Source organism: Mustelus asterias, chromosome 6, assembly GCF_964213995.1.
Source record: "Mustelus asterias chromosome 6, sMusAst1.hap1.1, whole genome shotgun sequence".
NCBI classification, from domain to species: domain Eukaryota; kingdom Metazoa; phylum Chordata; class Chondrichthyes; order Carcharhiniformes; family Triakidae; genus Mustelus; species Mustelus asterias.
The window spans coordinates 8,189,929-8,208,170 of NC_135806.1; the positions used below are offsets into that span (position 1 = coordinate 8,189,929).

Genomic DNA, 18,242 nt, shown 5'->3' on the forward strand with positions numbered 1-18,242 from the left:
TCGATTCCTGGCTGGGTCACTTTCTTTGTGGAGTTTACACGTTCTCACTGTGTCTGCATGGGTTTCCTCCGGGTGCTCCGGTTTCCTCCCGCATTCTGAAAGACGTGCTGGTTTGGTGCATTGACCCAAACAGGCGCTGAACTGTGGCGACGAGGGGAATTTCACAGTAACTTCATTGCAGTGTTAATGTAAGCCTTACTTGTGACTAATAAATAAATAAACTTTAATACCTTGGCTCACAAGTGAAGAATAGCCATTAGGAATGTGGTCCCCAGGGAATTCTGGTGGCAGTGGGACTTATCCCAGAGAAAAGTCAGCACCTTTAGTAGTAATGGGCAATAAACACGAATATTACCAATGATGCTCACTCACATCCTATGAATTAATTAAAAGAAAGGGAAGAAAATCAGGGAGGTGATGGGGAGAGATTTGGATGATTAACATTGACCCAAGGGATATTCTTTTGGGATTGGGATTAATCCCTGTGAAATACCCGACTTTGGAATACTTGATATTGACGTCATATATCAAACAAGGAAATTGTTCATCTTCCTGATATTATTGGATCTTTTTGAAAGTGATCTGATCTGCTAAAGGACAAATGCTTTGTCCCACTCATTCACATCTGGCCGTGTTGTTTTTTACATCAGTGAGGTTACTTTGACATTTATTCATTTAAACAAAGTTTGGGAGCCTCTGATCTTGCCGATCGAGAAGTTTATCAAAATGATATCTTGCACCTCATAAGATGTACCCCATTAACAAACTTTCTTTTTTACATCCCAGAATTTTACTATAATATATATCAAGATGGGCTACCCCCGTTTATCTGTGGAGAAACAATGCGAATTAGCACCTTCCTTGGTTACTGCGATGGAAAGCAAGCCTCAGCCGCAGCAAGACAGGTACAGTATTCTTGCAGCATGGTGCAGTATTGCAATAGTGGTGGAAAATCTGACCGTCAGAAAAATGCTTGTTAGCAAAAGTTTGATATAGATCCATAGAAGCCTTACCGTGCAGGAGGGGGCCATTCGTCCAATCAAGTCGCACCAACTCTCTAAAAGAGCATCTTACGTAGGCTCCCCACCCTATCCCCGTAATTCCGTGCATTTACCATGGGTGATCCACCTCACCTACACGTCTTTTGGACACCTAGGGCAATTTAGCACGGCCAGTCTACCTAGCCTATATATCTTTGGACTGTAGGAGGAAACCCTCGCAGGCACGAGGAGAATGTGCAAACTCCACATCGGCATCATGAAATTGTTAATTCAGTAGTTTTGTAAGAAGACATATTATTTTACCCAGATTCCTTGAAATGATACTGAAATATTTTAAGGAAATTAAAACCTAAGTGTCATCTAAAAAGCCCATCCAAGTGTCAGCTTGGTTTAATAAATTGTAAAATTAAAACCTCTCCAGTATGTGATTGTGGTCACCCAGAACAGACCATGGAACGTTTAACAGTTGCCCAAATCACAATTATGAAGGAGGCATCGCAGTGATACACTCACTAATGCTGGAGTAATTATCTGGCCTAACCGGCTGAATGTAAAATTATAGTTGTTGCTGTAAATCTACATCATTCATAAGAAAGAAGTAGTTGATAGTGCTTGTGTTTCGTTGTAACTGGCTCCTCTAACCTTGGCTCACACATAGTGCAGCATTCTCTCAGTACTGCACAATCAGTGATGCTGCCTGAGTACATATTATGTATCAACATCCTGGAGGTTACCATTGACCAAAAACTGAACTGGACTGGCCATATAAATACGGTGGCTGCAAGAAAGAAGACCAGAGATTAGGAATCCTGCAGCAATTAACTCACCTTCTGACTTCCCAAAACCTGTCCACAGTCTACAAGGTACAAGGCAGAAGGGTGATGGAATACTCTCCACCTGCCTAGAGGAGTGCAGCTTCAACAGCACTCAAGAAACTTGATATCATCCTTGATGCACTGCAGGAACTGACAAAGGCAGCATCTTGCAAGCCCAAGACCACTATCGTCTAGAAGAAGGACATGGGCAGCAGATACATGGAAGTTCCCCTCCAAGCCACTCACCATCCTGACTTGCAGATATTTGCCATTCCTTCATTGTTGCTGGGTCCTTCCCTAACAGCACTGTGGGTGTATCTACACACATGGACTGCAGTGTTTTAAGAAGGCAGCCCACCACCACCTTCTCAAGGGCAATTAGGGATGCGTAATAAATGCTGGTTTAGTCAGCGAAGCCCACATCCCTTGAATGGATTTTTAAAAATATATAGTTCTCATCTCGCTGTTTAGGTAGGGATAACAGACCCTATTGCATTATTCAAAAAATAACAGATGACCTGCACAAAATCCTCTCTCATTTAACACCACATATTGATTCTGATTTTCTGTGTGTGACAGCTGCCCTGCACAAAATTAGTTTCTATATTTGCCTGCATGACTATATCTGCAGTTCATAAGTAACTCATCAGATGTAAAGTGCTTTTGGACTTCGCGGGCACAGTAGGGCACTACATAAATGCAGCCTTCCCTTTCTTCCTTTCTATTGTATATTAATAAAATATGAACTAGTTAATGCTATCCGTCGTTATTACAAATGCTTTAATTTACTGTCTGTAGTTTCTTTCTCAACCCACATGTTCTGTTAAGTGGTAGATGATTGTTCGCGATACTATAGCTTTAGCTTATAAAAATGTTGTACAAGGTTAAATGCAAATATTTAGTAATGCCAAGTTTGATCTCCCTGCAGATCTCATGATGTGGAGATAATGGTGTCCCCTAGAATTACATTGAGTTCTATGGATACAGACTATAAAGCACAATTAGTCTATACTGGTGTTAGTCCTCCATTCAATTTTCCTCCTGTTCTGTCTAACTCATTTCAGCTACTATTCCTTTTTTTTGTCTCGTTTCCTTTTGAAAGCTTTAGGGTTAGAGCTATTTTCCTCAACTGGTTTCAGAAGTAACAAATTTCACATCCTAACCACTCGCTGAGTGAAGGAATTTCTCTGCATTTCCATATTTGATGTATTAGTAACTATCTTGTGTTTATGACCTGAAATAAAAACAGAAAATGCTGAAAATAATCAGCAGGTCTCTGGTGGCAGCAGTCTCTGTGGAGAGAAAAACAGAGTTAATGTTTCAGGTTGATGACCTTTCATCAGAACTCCAGCATTCACAGTAATTGTATTTATCTCCCCCTGCTTTGGATTCAACCATAAGTGGGAATGTATTCTCCATATTGAATTATCCAACCCATTCGTAATTTTAAAGACCTCTACTCTAAATCTTCCCTTTTACAAAGAAAGAAGCTCTAACTTGTTCAATCTTTCCTGATAGCTGCCACATCTCATTTCTGCTGTCATTCATGTCTCTCAGCTTTGCACTTTTGCGAATGCCTCTATGTTCTTTTTATAGTATTGAGACCAGAATATTAATAGATGTCCAATATTATAAACATAGTTTGTCTTAATTTATCACAAGCTAAATTTGTATTCATCATTTGTGCATTAATAAGATTAGTTTTACCAGAGCCAGAAGTTTACGAAATTCTAAAATATCAACTCCCTAATGTCTCTTCTGAGCTGCCATTTATTTATACATTAGAACAATGTAGTCTGATGCTATCTTTGCCTCATAAGGTACAGGCATGATTCCCTGCAATTTTACTTTTGGTATTTGCAGTTCCATAATTTTGCATATTAATTCAAAATCTCTGCTCGTCAATGTGACCCAGGTGATTGTTCATTAGCATACAACAGGCAACTCACAAGTTTTCCAAGATTTAAGCAGCTTTTAAACAGTATGGCTAGGTCTTTGACATTTTTCAAAGAGGTTTATAAAATAGTTCTGAATGGTTTTGCATTGAGTGTGTAATTTTAAACACATTTGCTACGCTTTGAAAGGAAAATTTAGTAAGTATCTTTTGCATAATTGCAAATCAAACGAAAACCGTTGCTCTGTCTTCCAGCCTCATGCAGTTGCTAATTCCAGCATTGTATCACGTGAAATATCCACCAGAAAAAACCAAAGGAGTATCTATTTTCAACCTGGGAGAGAAACCAAAGATTGTTCAGCAGTTGTTGGACTTCATGTTGGACGTTCTGTTGATGCCTTATGGGTATGTATGTAAAGGTTCTCCCTCTATCCAATTGAAATGTGTTTACCGGCTGGAAATTATTTAAGAGGTACCAGTTCGTTAATACAATGCTGATACAGCCAGAATACAAAGCATTCTTCTTCACGCAATTTATCTTTCCCACTTAGTTTGCACAAAAATACAATATCCTGCATCTCTTAAATATTCGAGCAATTCTAGTGATTTGATTGATATTACATCGAATTTGCAGCTCAGAAACAGGCCCAGCTGGTCCACAGGAGTCAGTTCATTCACTGAAACAAGATAGAACAGTCTGAGTACTAATCCCATTTTTGAACATGTCTATTGTTTTTTCTTGGTTCTACCAATTCAATTCCATTGAAAAAAGCAATGTAAAAACATGCTATCAATTGTTGGTGCTGATATAAGGCAAAAGCTTCAGAAAAATCAAGCTTTGAAATCTGTTAGTAAAAATTATTTGTCTTTTTGCAATCGATAAACGCCCTTGCATCTTGTAAAGTGGTCTGGTGGCTTGTTGAATCTAAATGGGTCGCCGTGGCTTCTCTATGTTTTCAGCCAGAAATATTGTAACAAACGCTACAAGAAATAAGTAGGTTTTTGTTGCATCTTACAACTGGTTCTCGTTTTAGGTTTGTGTTGAGTGAGCCCCAAAATCGTCCGAGCCAGAGCCCGCAGCAAGGTGTCAGCACTGGTGGTCTGGCTCAGCCACCACCGGGTATGAGTTCGTATGCAGCCAAACGTGTTGTTGGTGATAACCCCTGGACGCCTGAACAGCTGGAACAGGTATAGAATTTGTATTGGTGACGGCGCACAGTTAGGTTACAATAGGCTTCTGGAAATATGAAAGGACATTCATTAACACATTGCAACCAATCTTTCAACATTGTTGATGAATGACTCAAAATTAGGCAATATGAGCTATAATTGGAAAACAAATCAATTACATTCCCCACTCTAAAACTGCTCGCTCTGCCAAAGCAAAATAATGCCTCCACTTGTCATTGTGTAGCTTGTCCTTGCTAGCAGGGTTTACAAAATAAGCACAATCTGTGCTACTGAATAACTGATTGATGAAGTGCGCATTGCTGGAACTAAACTGGCTTTGTTACTCTTTCTTTGTCCTTTTCTTCCTGATACACACCCATTAACTAGAGTAACCTGCTTGCAGTGCAGTGTCAGGCTCTGATCAAAACCACCTCCAGGAACTGTTCAATGACAAAAGAAGAGTTCTAAAACTTGTATGTGATTTCAAAGGAGACCAAGTACATAAAAATGTTCCATAAGTACAAAAGCTGCTTCCAGGCTGTCTGCATTTTTATCTTGTGCAGTAAAAGTTTAGATAGCGGAACCAGGAAGAAAAAGTTTTTTTTCTCACCTTTCTCTTTGAAAAGAGGCTTTGACTCAGTGTGGACATTCTTCAAACCCGACATATCCATATCTTTTCTCAGCCCCATTTCAATCGCAGAACTGTTTAGCGTTATACTGCACGACAATAGATAAATGCACAGGCATAATATTTGTGAAAGTCAGTTCCAAAGCTGAAAGCACAAATATAAACCTTGCAGCTGTGCCAGTCTGGCCATTTACCTCCCATCATGTTGGGGATAGGTCTGTGAAGTCTGGTAATTGTAGAAAGGACATTGCTGGTCTCTTACAGATGGGATAACTTGCAACCAGCTTCAAATTACTTCACTGCTGCTGCTAACACTTATGACAAATGACACAGCAGCCAGATACCAGGCGACCTTTTAAACTCCCATGTCCACAATGGAAGGTATAAAGTAGTTGCATTGTATCTACCCCACCAGCCACTGAAATATTATATACGCTGCTGGCCCTGTTCATCTTTTTAAAAATTCATTCATAGGATGATGGGTGTCATTATTGAGGCCAGTATTTATTGCCCATCCCTAGTTGCTCTCAGGAAGGTGGTAGTGAGTCGCCTTCTTGAATTCAACTGAGTGGCTTGTTGGGTCTTTACAGAGGGCAGTTAAGCCACGTTGTTTTGGGTCTGGAGTTACTGTCGGTCAGACTGCGTAAGGATGGCAGATTTCCTTCCCCAAAGGACATTAGTGAACCGGATGGGTTTTGTAGCAATCCAGTAATGACGTGACCATTATCGATGCTAGCTTTTGATTCCAGATTTAATTTTCTCATTAATTGAATATAAATTCCCCAACTGCCATCATGGGATTTGAACTCATGCCCCCAGATCATCAGTCCAGGCTTCTGGATTATGAGTCCAGTAGCATAACCACTAGGCCACCAGAACTACAAATGGTTTATTGCTATGAGTCTTGCTGTAAGAACTTTCCCCTCCTTGTCCTCCCCACTCTTGTTTTCTGTTACTCTGTTCTCCTGGCTAGTCCCAACACCCCTTCCCCACAGGGCCACTGTCCCTTGACATTCAGTTTTGCTCGCACTGACCTTTGTTCTCCTATTAACGCATTCTGCTCTCCTGCCTTTGCCACTATTAAGTCTCCAGTCCCTAATGGCACCATTTGTCTTATGTCCAGGACATCTTTATCAGTTTCTCCTTAACTCCGATCTATCCCTAACTTTCCATTCTGGCCACTCCCTTTTCAAATATATAATGTATCACATTTCTATCCCAGTTCTGTAGAAGGGTCATACAGACTCAAAACGTTAACTGTATTTCTCCCTCCACAAATGCTGCCAGATCTGCTGAGTTTATCCAGCATTTTCTGTTTATATTTAAGATTTCCAGCATCCGCAGTATCTTGCTTCTGTGTTATTGAATATTCATTTATAAATTTAGATTAATTCATGAACACATGGAGCTTCACAGAATATGATTATATCATAATGTAATTATAGGTAGGAGTTGATGTGATTATATCCGACACAATCATTATAATCATTACAATGATGGGAATGAAGGGGTAGAGTATTGACACCAAGTGTGACAGGGATAAGTTCAGTCGTACAGATAGTAAGTTTGTGCAGGCTTCAGACTTTTAATATTATATTACAATGTTATTTTAAAATATGTGCGGGCTTTCACCACATTATATCTGTATGTTTATTTAACTATTTCAATTATTGAGCCTGAGGAGAGGCCCCAGGAGTGGGTAGTGAACAGGCAGGAACCTGATTTATTTTTGATCTTCTGATGGGGTGAGAGCAGGTTCAAGTTGGTGGGGGGTGGAGGGTGCATAAACATATTTAAAATTATAATGTATGAGAAACTAAAATACTATTTTTCATAATTAAGCCCACCTGAAAGAAAAGAAGGAATCTGGAAAGGTTCAGACTCTGCACGTCGGAATGCAGCAAGATGAGAGTAGCATCTTCATTATGTAATGTTGATTATGGATGCGAAACATCGTTTTATAATCAGCGCAGTGTGTCAACACTTGCTGTTAAAATTGATACCCTGGTAATTTTAACAGTTATTTTGGGGATGGAAAGAAAACCGGCTTGCATATTGATCCTAATTAATATCTGAAAACAGTGCAAATTAGGAATTGTGAAATTCATTGAAGCGGAGCATATACCGGAAAATGAAGCAGTTGTTCACCTGGTGGTAGCATCGAGTGACACTCGGCACAGCGTGGCAACTGCTGCGGATATGGAGGTGAAAAGCATGCAAAGGTAAGAATTAGACTATACTTAATATCAACCAATTTGAGTACTTCATGTTTACATAACTTATTTCGATCGTAATGAAACATTTTAATTAAGACTGAAGGACCCGAATGGTTTAATTCTGCTCCTATATCTTATGAAAGTCCTGTATGTTATTTTATAATGGGTTGCAAACAAAGGTTCGCCAGATTTATTCCAGGGGTGGTAAATTGTCGTATTAAGATTGATCGGGTCGATTAGCACGGTGGTTAGCACTGCTGCCTCGCAGCACCAGGGACCCGGGTTCAATTCTCGGCTTGGGTCACTGTCTGTCTGCGGAGTCTGCACATTCTCCCCTTGTCGGTTGGGTTTCCTCCGGGTGCTCCAGTTTCCTCCCACAGACCGAAAGGCGTGCTGGTTGGGTGCATTGGCCATGCTAAATTCTCCTCGGTGTACCCGAACAGGCACCAGAGTGTGGCGACTGGGGGATTTTTACAGTTACTTCATTGCGGTGTTAATGTAAGCCTACTTGTGACACTAATAAATAAATAATTAAATAGATCCATATTCACTAATTTAGAAAAATGAGAGGGGATCTAATTGAAACTATTAAAATTCTGACACTTGAGCACTTTTGGTGCTAATTGGTTCTGAAGGATGTATGCCCATGGGGATATTGCTTAAATTGAAACTATAGATATGGATAGCTGTTAAGAATTATACTTTATTATGTTTAAGTATTTTAATTGGTAAAAGTTATGCTGCTTCTTTTTGTTATAGTCTAACTGTGTTCTTAAGTAAAGATTCTTTTAAATAAAAACTTGTTTTAATAAATGTTTCCTAGTGGGTCAATCTGTCTGAAGTGTTAGAATGTAACTGGTGACAACTTTGTATTGGATGTAATGTGACCAATGGGAACAGATGTAAGGGTCAGTTGAGCCAGTAAACCATGGAACCAATTACAGAGTGATGTAATAGTCAGCTGACTCACTATAAATAAGGGCGGCACGGTAGCACAGTGGTTAGCACCAGGGACCTGGGTTTGATTCCTGGCTTGAGTCGCTGTCGGTGTGGAGTTTGCACATTCTCCTCATGTCTGCGTGGGTTTTCTCTGGGTGCTCTGGTTTCCTCCCACAGTCCAAAGATGTGCGGGTTAGGTTGATTGGCCATGCTAAAAAAAAAATGCCCCTTAGAGTCCTGAGATGTGTAGGTTAGAGGGATTGGCGGGTAACTATGTAGGGATATGGGGCGTAGGGTCTGGGTGGGATTGTGGTCGGTGCAGACTCGATGGGCCAAATGGCCTCTTTCTGCACTGTAGGGTTTCTATGAAACTATTCTATGAAATTAAGTTTGGAATTGTGGAGAGCTTGGACTGGCCCAGGGCTGAGAGTAATGATGTTTCTTTACTAAATCCGTTCTTTGATTTATAAGCTGGAGCAAGTTTTGTTATATTTTCATTATCTGCATTTGAAGAGTTACTTCTGATGAGACATTGGTAGCAGAGGAACACACATCGTAACTTGGTGGTGGTTTTTGAAGAAGTGCTATAACCAATGCAGAAGGTAGAAGTAAACTGATGTCGTTTGATTGTCCCTCCTCCCATCTTTTCAGCTGCCGAACCATATCGGCAATAGAAGGCAGAGGTGGAAATGTGGACCCTTGTCACCACAATACTGAAAAAAAAGCAAGGTATGGCATTAGCTCTGTCACTTCCAATTAGGAGCAAGATGAGAAGCAAAGTATTTTCCACTTGGACAGCAGCTGCCCTGAATAAAGAAGAAGGGCTACAGCTACAATAGGGCGACAGTACTGAGATAAGTTTTACCAAAAAGATGAGTTCTTGGAGAATTATCAAGGATGTGTGATGTTTGACAGGATTAGGAGACAACATACCCGGTCCATGGAAGAGAATATCATGGATTTTGATAGGGGCTGTAACAGGCTAATGAAATTTAGTTTGGAGATTCCAGATGCAGTATTGGCCTTTAAGTTGTTGGACTCTGCATATCTGTCGCAAATGGATATTCTTTTGGTAATGACTGGACTACTTGAGGGGAACAGAACCCCTGTTTGATCAAATGGCAGCATCATTAAAAAGGTTTTTTGGGAAACAATCCTTCCCTGCCACCTTGTTCAGTACAGACTGGAATGCCATAGCGTCCAGAACGGAGGAGTCGGTGGTGACTCAACCACGTGCCAGACCAAATGGTGCACAAAGGCCTTTAAACAGAGACAGTTGTGTTAACAACAGACATAGTGTTGAAAATGGGGAAAGAAGACGCACATGGGAAGCTGATAAAAGACGTTTAAATCGAAGGAATGCTAGAGGGATTGTGAATCGCTGTTTCCAATGCGATTCCACTACATTGTAAACTGTCTGAAAAGTAGAAATCGTGTCTGAAACCACATGTGACACAGACTACGTGGAAACCAACAGTGACGAGGATAAGGACCAGGAAGGCATTGTTTTGGTGGCAGAAATGTTGAGTCCCATAATAAGCGTCCTGATAGACTCTCTCAACTGTGCTGTTTTAGATAGTGGCTGTACATCCACTGTCTGCGGCTAAGATTGGCTAGATTGTTATTTAGGGTCCCTTGATCATAAAGACCGAAAGAAAGTAAAAGAACATGATAGTTCCACCTGCTTTAGATTTGGAGATGACAGCACTCTAACGTCCTCTAAAAGGGTGATATTTCCCTCACATGCACATACCCTGAGTTATTATGAGGATCAATCAACAATAGATGAGAGGGAATCTGATGATCAACAAAGTGCCAGTGAAGCAGGGGATGAAGCTGCTACTCCAAAGGTTCAGGTACCCAAAGTAGGCACAGTGGTATCATACATACCCGAAGGGTCAGGTGAGTGGAGTGATGCCACTATAATCGGGAAAGCAGGAAAGGCCTCAGGAAAGTACAAACGCTGGCTCAACATACAAGAGTGAGGGCAAGAAGCCAAAGCTATAAATTGGGAAAATGGGGTAGACAGATGGAAGCAAAAAAAGTGAGACTTCAGTCCTGAGGATGAGACAGTAAGCATTCGTGAACCCAGGAAAAAGTCACAAAACTGTGGACCAAAGGTGTGTCAACGGAGAACAGCGGTCTGAAAGTAGCAGCCCTGACAGAAACAGACACGGCAGTAGAGGCCGGAGTTTAACAAGGAAGGCTAGGAATCAAACAAATGATAGGAATAGGAGTAGAAGCCCCCATGATGAGGAAATATTGATAGCTGTAAACAAAATGGAACTCACGGAAGTAAGAGAGGCCAAACAAAGAGCTGGACAGTTGGAAGGAGTTTGGATTGTACACCGAGGTACCAGATGAAGAGCAGCCTGCTTTGTCCCATAGGTGGGTTTGCACAGAGAAAGTTTTACAAGGTGGAATGTATAAAGTTAAAGCCAGATTAGTAGCCTGTGGGTATGAGGAACATTTGGATGGGAGAGACATTAGGGTTGATATGGGTTAAGTGATGCATCAAGGGTTTCGTATTTCTCTGTATGATCTGTATTGCTGAAGTCTGGCTGTGTCCAGCATGTCCACATCATGGCTACCATTGACACCGCAAACTGCCAGCTCCAAGTGGGGAGGAGCTCCAAGAAGATTGTGCATATCGACACAGACATCAAGTTTCTACAAAGATGCAAGAAAGCAGACAAGATACCGAAAGGACTACAGATCACAAACCCACTCAGATCAACCTATAACACAGACTACGCTGAGAGATTTAGCCGTCGAACCTCTCTCACACCCCTCAACCACCTCATACACCAGCTCAACAGCAGACGACGCAACCTGGAAACCAAGATAGATTCCATATTCTCAACTTGCGCTCAGGACGCAAACCAGCTGCGAAACACTGCCAAGCAGACGAGACAACGGAATGACGCCATCTACATGCACACCAAGAACAGGAAACTTGAGAAATCGGCATCACCACCAGCAGCAACCAAGCCTCCCCCGGTACCACAGTAGAAAACAGTACCATTGCAGGGAAGTCCATTGTCAACTTGTCGGACGACACACTTCAACCAGACGAAATCGAAGTTCTCAGCCGAGGGCCCAATTTCTGTCCCACCACCAAAATGGACCCCATCAGTCTCACAGCGGACACAGAGGAATTCATCAGGCGAATGAGGCTGTGGGAGTTCTTCCACAAACCCCAAGAGGCCAACAGCGAACACAATGAGTCAGCCAATCAACCGGAACAGCCGACAGAAGATCCGCGGTACAGCAGCCGAAGAGGAAAGAGTCGAATTAGACTCTTCCGGAAGGCCGCTGTCTTTGACTCGACATGTATGCCCAAGCCGTCAGGAGGTGCCTCAATCCTATGGAGTGGCACAGAAGAATTTGAAAAAAGGATAATTGAGAAGCTGAAAACAGAATTTAAAGTAGTTAGTCAAGCAGCTGCTACTTTTCGATATCTTGGTCTTGATATCCAACAAAGTACAGCTGGTGTAAGGATAAGTCAACAGGGATATCTAAACAGTATTGATCCCACACCAGAGAAAGGCCATTAGTCGCATTCACAAGACAGCCCCAAATGTCACCCAAGCATAACGCAACGCCATCTGTGCTCAAGACCAACCGCAACATTGTCATCAAACTAGCGGACAAAGGAGAGGCCACTGTCATATTGAACAGAACGGATTACTGCAAAGAAGTGTTCCGACAACTGAACGACGAGGAACACTACAGACAGTTACCCGCAGATCCGACCAAAGAACACACCCGTCAACTCAACAGACTGATCAAGACCTTTGATCCGGACTTTTAGAGCACCCTCCGTCCTCTTATCCCACGTACTCCCCGCATTGGAGATCTCTACTGCCTCTCGAAGATACACAAGGCCAACACACCCGGCCGTCCCATCATATCAGGCAATGGGACCCTGTGTGAGAACCTCTCCGGCTACGTTGAGGGCATCCTGAAACTCATTGTACAAAGAACCCCCAACTTCTGTCGCGACACTATGGACTTCCTACGGAAACTCAGCACATATGGAGCAGTTGAACTCCTCGTCACAATGGATGTCTTGGCACTCTATACCAGCATCCCCCACAATGACGGCATTGCTGCAACTGCCTCAGTTCTCAACGCCGACAACTGCCAATCTCCAGATGCAATTTTACAACTCATCCACTTCATCCTGGATCACAACGTCTTCACCTTCAGCAACCAGTTCTTCATCCAGACACACGGAACAGCCATGGGGACCAAATTCGCACCTCAATATGCCAACATCTTCATGCACAGATTCAAACAAGATCTCTTCACTGCATAGACCTTCAACCGATGCTATACACTAGATACATCAATGGCATTTTCTTCCTTTGGACTCAGGCGAACAATCACTGAAACAACTATATGATGACATCAACAAGTTCCATCCCACCATCAGACTCCCATGGACTACTCTCCGGAATCGGTGCATTCTTGGACACGCATCTCCATCAAGGATGGTCACCTCAGCACTTCACTGTACCGCAAGCCCACGGATAACCTCACGATGCTCCACTTCTCCAACTTCCACCTTAAACACGTTAAAGAAGCCGTCCCCTATGGACAAGCCCTCTGCTTGGATCTGCTTCGATGAGGAGGATCGCTACAGACGCTGAAAGACGCCCTTCGTCGTCCAGTACTTCCCCGGAGCGGAGAAACTACGACATCTTCTCTGGAGCCTTCAACATGTCATTGATGAAGATCAACATCCCGCCAAGGCCATCCGCACACCCCCACTTCTTGCCTTCAAACACCTGCACAACCTCAAACAGATCATTGTCTGCAGCAAACTACCCAACCTTCAGGAGAACAGTGACCACGACACGACACCACACAACTCTGTCACAGCAACTTGTGCAAGGCGTGCCAGATCATCATCTCACGTGAGAACACCATCCACCCGGTACATGGTACATACTCTTGCGACCTGGCCAACGTTGTCTACCTGATACACTGCAGGAAAGGACGCCCCGAGGCATGGTACATTGGGGAGAACATGCAGACACTATGACAACGGATGAATGAACACTGCTCAACAATCACCAGGCAGGAGTGTTCCCTTCCAGTCGGGGAACACTTCAGCAGTCGTGGGCATTCAGCCTCTGATCTTCGAGTAAGCGTTCTCCAAGGCGGCCTTCACAACACACGACAATGCAGAATCGCTGTGCAGAAACTGATGGCCAAGTTCCACACATGAGGACGGCCTCAACCAGGATCTTGGGTTCATGTCACACTATCTGTAACCCCCACGACTTGCCTGGGCTTGCAAAATCTCACTAACTGTCCTGGCTGGAGACAATACACATCTCTTTAACCTGTGCTTAACCCTCTCTCCACTCGCATTGTCTGTACCTTTAAGACTTGATTATCTGTAAAGACTCGCATTCCAACTATTATCTTGTAAATGGAGTTTGTATCTATATATGCCCTGTTTGTGAAACACAGCTCCTCACTCACTTGAAGGAGGAGTGAGACTCTGCAAGCTCGTTGTACCAAATAAACCTGTTGGACTTTAACCTGGTGATGTGAAACTTCTTACTGTGCTTACCCCAGTCCAATGCCGGCATCTCCACATCATTGTGTCCAGTTAAAAGCAGATCCAGCAATGTTTTACTGAAAGGCTGAAGGAAAATTAGCTGAAGTTTTTATAATGCATGTGGATGATTTCCTGTGGGGTGGCACGGAAGAATTTGGAAAAAGGATAATTGAGAAGCTGAAAACAGAATTTCAAGTAGGCAGTCAAGCAGCTGGTGCTTTTCAATATCTTAATCTTGATATCCGACAAAATACATCTGGTGTAACGATGAATCAACAGGGATATCTAAACAGTATTGATCCCAATCCCATCACCTGAGGAAGATCAATGGAAAACGAGAAACGGGCCAACGAAAAAGAAAGAGTTGTTGAGGGGTATGATAGGACAGCTAAATCGGCGATGCACACAGACAAGACCAGATGGGAGCTATAATGTCCTAGAGCTGAGTAATATGTTGAAGCGATCCACAGTCAGAGAGATCTTGCTGGCTAATAAAACATTAACAAAGTTAAAATTAGAGGAATGTGTAATTAAATTCCCAGCACTAGGAGAACTGGAAGATATGAAATTGGTTGTGTTTAGTGATGCTTCACATGCCGATCTACCAGATGGACATTCAAGCAGTTCCGGGTGGGTAAGGAAGGAAAGTGTTGCCCCTTGGCCTGGGAAGCAAAGAAAATAAAGGTAGTCAAAAGCACATTGGCGGCTGAAACCCTAGCGTCAGTGAAAGCATAGGATATGGGGTTTTTTTGTCTGACACATTAACAGAATTATTTTTTATGGGCACATCGGATAAGAGAGTACCAACTGAGTGTTATGTGGACAATGTTCATTCAACAAAAAGTGTAACAGAAAATGACTAAGAATTGATTTGGCCAGCATTAAACAAATGCTGGAAAACAAGGAAGTTTCCAAACTTGACTGGGTTGGTGCAAATCCAGTAAGAGTTTTAACACCAGGTTAAAGTCCAACAGGTTTATTTGGTAGCAAATACCATTAGCTTTCGGGGCGCTGCTCCTTTGTCAGACGGAGTGGAAATGTGCTCTCAAACAGGGCACAGAGACACAAAATCAAGTTACAGAATACTGATTAGAATGCAAATCCCTACAGCCAGCCAGGTCTTAAAGATACAGACAATGTGGGTGGAGGGAGCATTAAGCACAGGTTAAAGAGATGTGTATTGTGTATGTGTAAGTCTACAGGTATCCGACTGTTTTACAAAAAGGGGTGCAGGTACTGGAAAGTTATTAAGAATACTGGAGGATGGTTGTCTTAAATTATTTTGAAAAAATAATAAAGGGAATCTGTTAGAATGTAACTGGTGACAACTTTGTATTGGATGTAATGTGACCAATGGGAACACGATGTAAGGGTCAGTTGACCCAGTAAACCATGGAACCAATTACAGAGTGATGTAATAGTCAGCTGACCAGCTGACTCTCTATAAATTAAGAATCTGTTTGGAATTGTGGAGAGCTTGGAGTAGCCCAGGGTGAGGCCCCAAGTTGAGAGTAATGATGTTTCTTTATTAAACCCGTTCTTTATTTATAAGTTGGAGTAAGTTTTATATTTTCATTATCTGCATTTGAAGAAGTTCCTTCTGATGAAACATGAAGCAGTGACAGACAACTTGTGCTTCAAGTTTAAAGTTTATTCATAATTGTCACAAGTAGGCTTACATTCACACTGCAATGAAGTTACTGTGAAAATCCCCGAGTAGCCACACTCTGACGCCTGTTCAGGAGGGAGAATTTAGCATGGCCAATGCACTTAACCAGCACGTCTTTCAGACTGTGGGAGGAAACCGGAGCACCCAGAGGAAACCCGTGTAGACACGGAGAGAACATGTAGACTCAGTACATGACAGTGACCCAAGTCGGGAATTGAACCCAGCGCTGTGAGGCAGCAGTGCTAACCACTGTGCCACTGTTCAGCTGGGGCATTGTTGTGGCTTATTATACACACTATCCCAATTTTGACCCATCTCTGGGAAGCCAGGCAGTGCTCTCTTGACTTTTGCAAACAAAGCAACTTGTGTTTGTATATCACCTTCAATATAGTAAAACCATCCAAGGCGTGTTATCAAACACAATTTTGACACTGAGTTATACAAGGAGATATGAGGATGAGTAACCAAAAGCTTGATCAAAGAGGGGGATTTAAGGAGCATTTTGAAGGAGGAGAGATGTAGAGAGGCAGAGAGATTTATGAAGGAGATTCCAGAGGTCAGGCCCTAGATAACCCGAGGCATGACCATCAGTGGTGGAGAGATGGAAATCAGAGACGTTCAGCAGGCCAGAATTGGATGAGCGCCAAAAAGGTTGAGTTTAGTCATTCAACATGTGGAGAACCGTCTTTCGGTTTGTTGCTCTGTGAGGCAGTGTGTCAGATTCAAATCTGCTGTGAATTCGTGCATACAATTTACAAATGTGTCAGCAGTGTGCAACAGTATAAACCATAGCTCAGAAGTTAACTGCACTGTGGTCTTTGTTGTTTAATTTTGTGCCATTACCTTCTTTAACTGCAAGTAACCCTTTTTATAAGCAGTTATTTTAAAAGGGAAAGCATAGTTTGTTTAATAATGTCAAAGCATACTTTCCTGTTCACTGCAGTTATTGCATTAATTCACACAGGCATAGCCAGCGATAATTTTATTTTAGTTCTTTTAAGCTTCTGCACTGACATCTGGTTGGATTTGCCATGATTTTTTAATGCAGTGTTAGAAATTACTGAGAAATAGTTTGTGCAGAATGAAAAATAACCTTTTAATGTTTTCACAGTATAATTGACTGGAACAATCCTATTATTGTCAATAAGCTCTACAAGATTTACCTGGGAGACATACCACTGAAAACAAAAGAGGTACATTTGTTTAGTTTGCTGCTTTATTTTTCCTGAATCCCAAGCACCCCCTGATGCACCTTTTCCACTGGATCAGAGCATAAATGCAAAGTTTCAAGGTATATCGTTTCGGTTTGGTCTGCCCTAAGTTAAGCTCGGATGGCAGAAGGGATCCTACAGTTGTTTTCAAGAAGACACAAGCAATCTGGATTCCAGATCTTGGTCACTGACGAATGGCCCATTTGTCAGAAATTATGTTTGTAAATCTTGAGTTCAGGACACAAACGCGGATTGGCAAATCACTGGAGGGCAATCGCATCTGGAGAATTATGTATCAGCATCCAAGCAGAGGATAGGAATGTTTCCAAAAAACTCCCGTCTTCTGCCAGTCGAGCTCAGATCAGTTAATTTAGCTCTGACCTTTTGTGCTGTTAACATATATATCCAACATTTGGTAAGAAATCTCTTGTTTCAGGGCTCAGGTGTCAGTATAATTATTAAAACTTACTTATGGAAGCTGCTTTTCTCCCGTTACAAGACTTGTCTGTGCTTGTTTGATTTTACAGTTCTAGTTACCTTAACAGAGATGCATGCTGATCTTTTGCAGGGAGCAGCACTGAAACCTGAACTAAAACGGGAGCCAGTTAGCACCAGGGTTAAACTGAAAATTCTCCCTCACTTATTACGGTCTAAACAAGCTGCAGAGACATTCCCAGCCAGCATACAGGTATGGACTAATTACTACCATCAAACTGGACAACTTCCATACAAACTCCAACTCTCCTTTGTGAATGTTTAAGTTCAGTCTTGGACGTGTGTTGAACTGTAATACAACTGAATCCAAACATGAATTTCTTCAGATTCATTATTGATAGTACCACAGAATCCCTACAGTGCAGAAAGAGGCCACTCGGCCCATTGAGTCTACACCGACTCTCCGAAAGAGCATCCCACCCAGGCCCTCCCCTCCGCCCCATCCCTGTAAGCCCGTACGTTTATCATGGCTACTCCACCGAACCTGCATAGCTTTAGACTGTGGGAGGAAACCGGAGCACCCAGAGGAAACACACGCAGACACGGGGAAAACGTGCAAACTCCAAGCAGTCACCCGAGTCCAGAATTGAATCCGGATCCCTGGTGCTGTGAGACAGCAGTGCTAACCA

General features: G+C 42.4%; 1 protein-coding gene across 2 annotated transcripts in view; it reads left to right on the forward strand.

Annotated features, from left to right (window-relative positions):
* The window catches only part of ecpas (Ecm29 proteasome adaptor and scaffold), a 114,903-nt gene that overhangs the window by 16,989 nt on the left and 79,672 nt on the right, over positions 1 to 18,242 (forward strand). For both annotated transcript variants that reach the window (XM_078214050.1, XM_078214051.1), the window contains 6 exons: positions 787 to 905; positions 3,966 to 4,115; positions 4,745 to 4,898; positions 7,591 to 7,730; positions 17,019 to 17,100; positions 17,687 to 17,806. In XM_078214050.1, the coding sequence (XP_078070176.1) occupies positions 787 to 905; positions 3,966 to 4,115; positions 4,745 to 4,898; positions 7,591 to 7,730; positions 17,019 to 17,100; positions 17,687 to 17,806 (765 nt within the window). The remainder of the gene's footprint in view (positions 1 to 786; positions 906 to 3,965; positions 4,116 to 4,744; positions 4,899 to 7,590; positions 7,731 to 17,018; positions 17,101 to 17,686; positions 17,807 to 18,242) is intronic.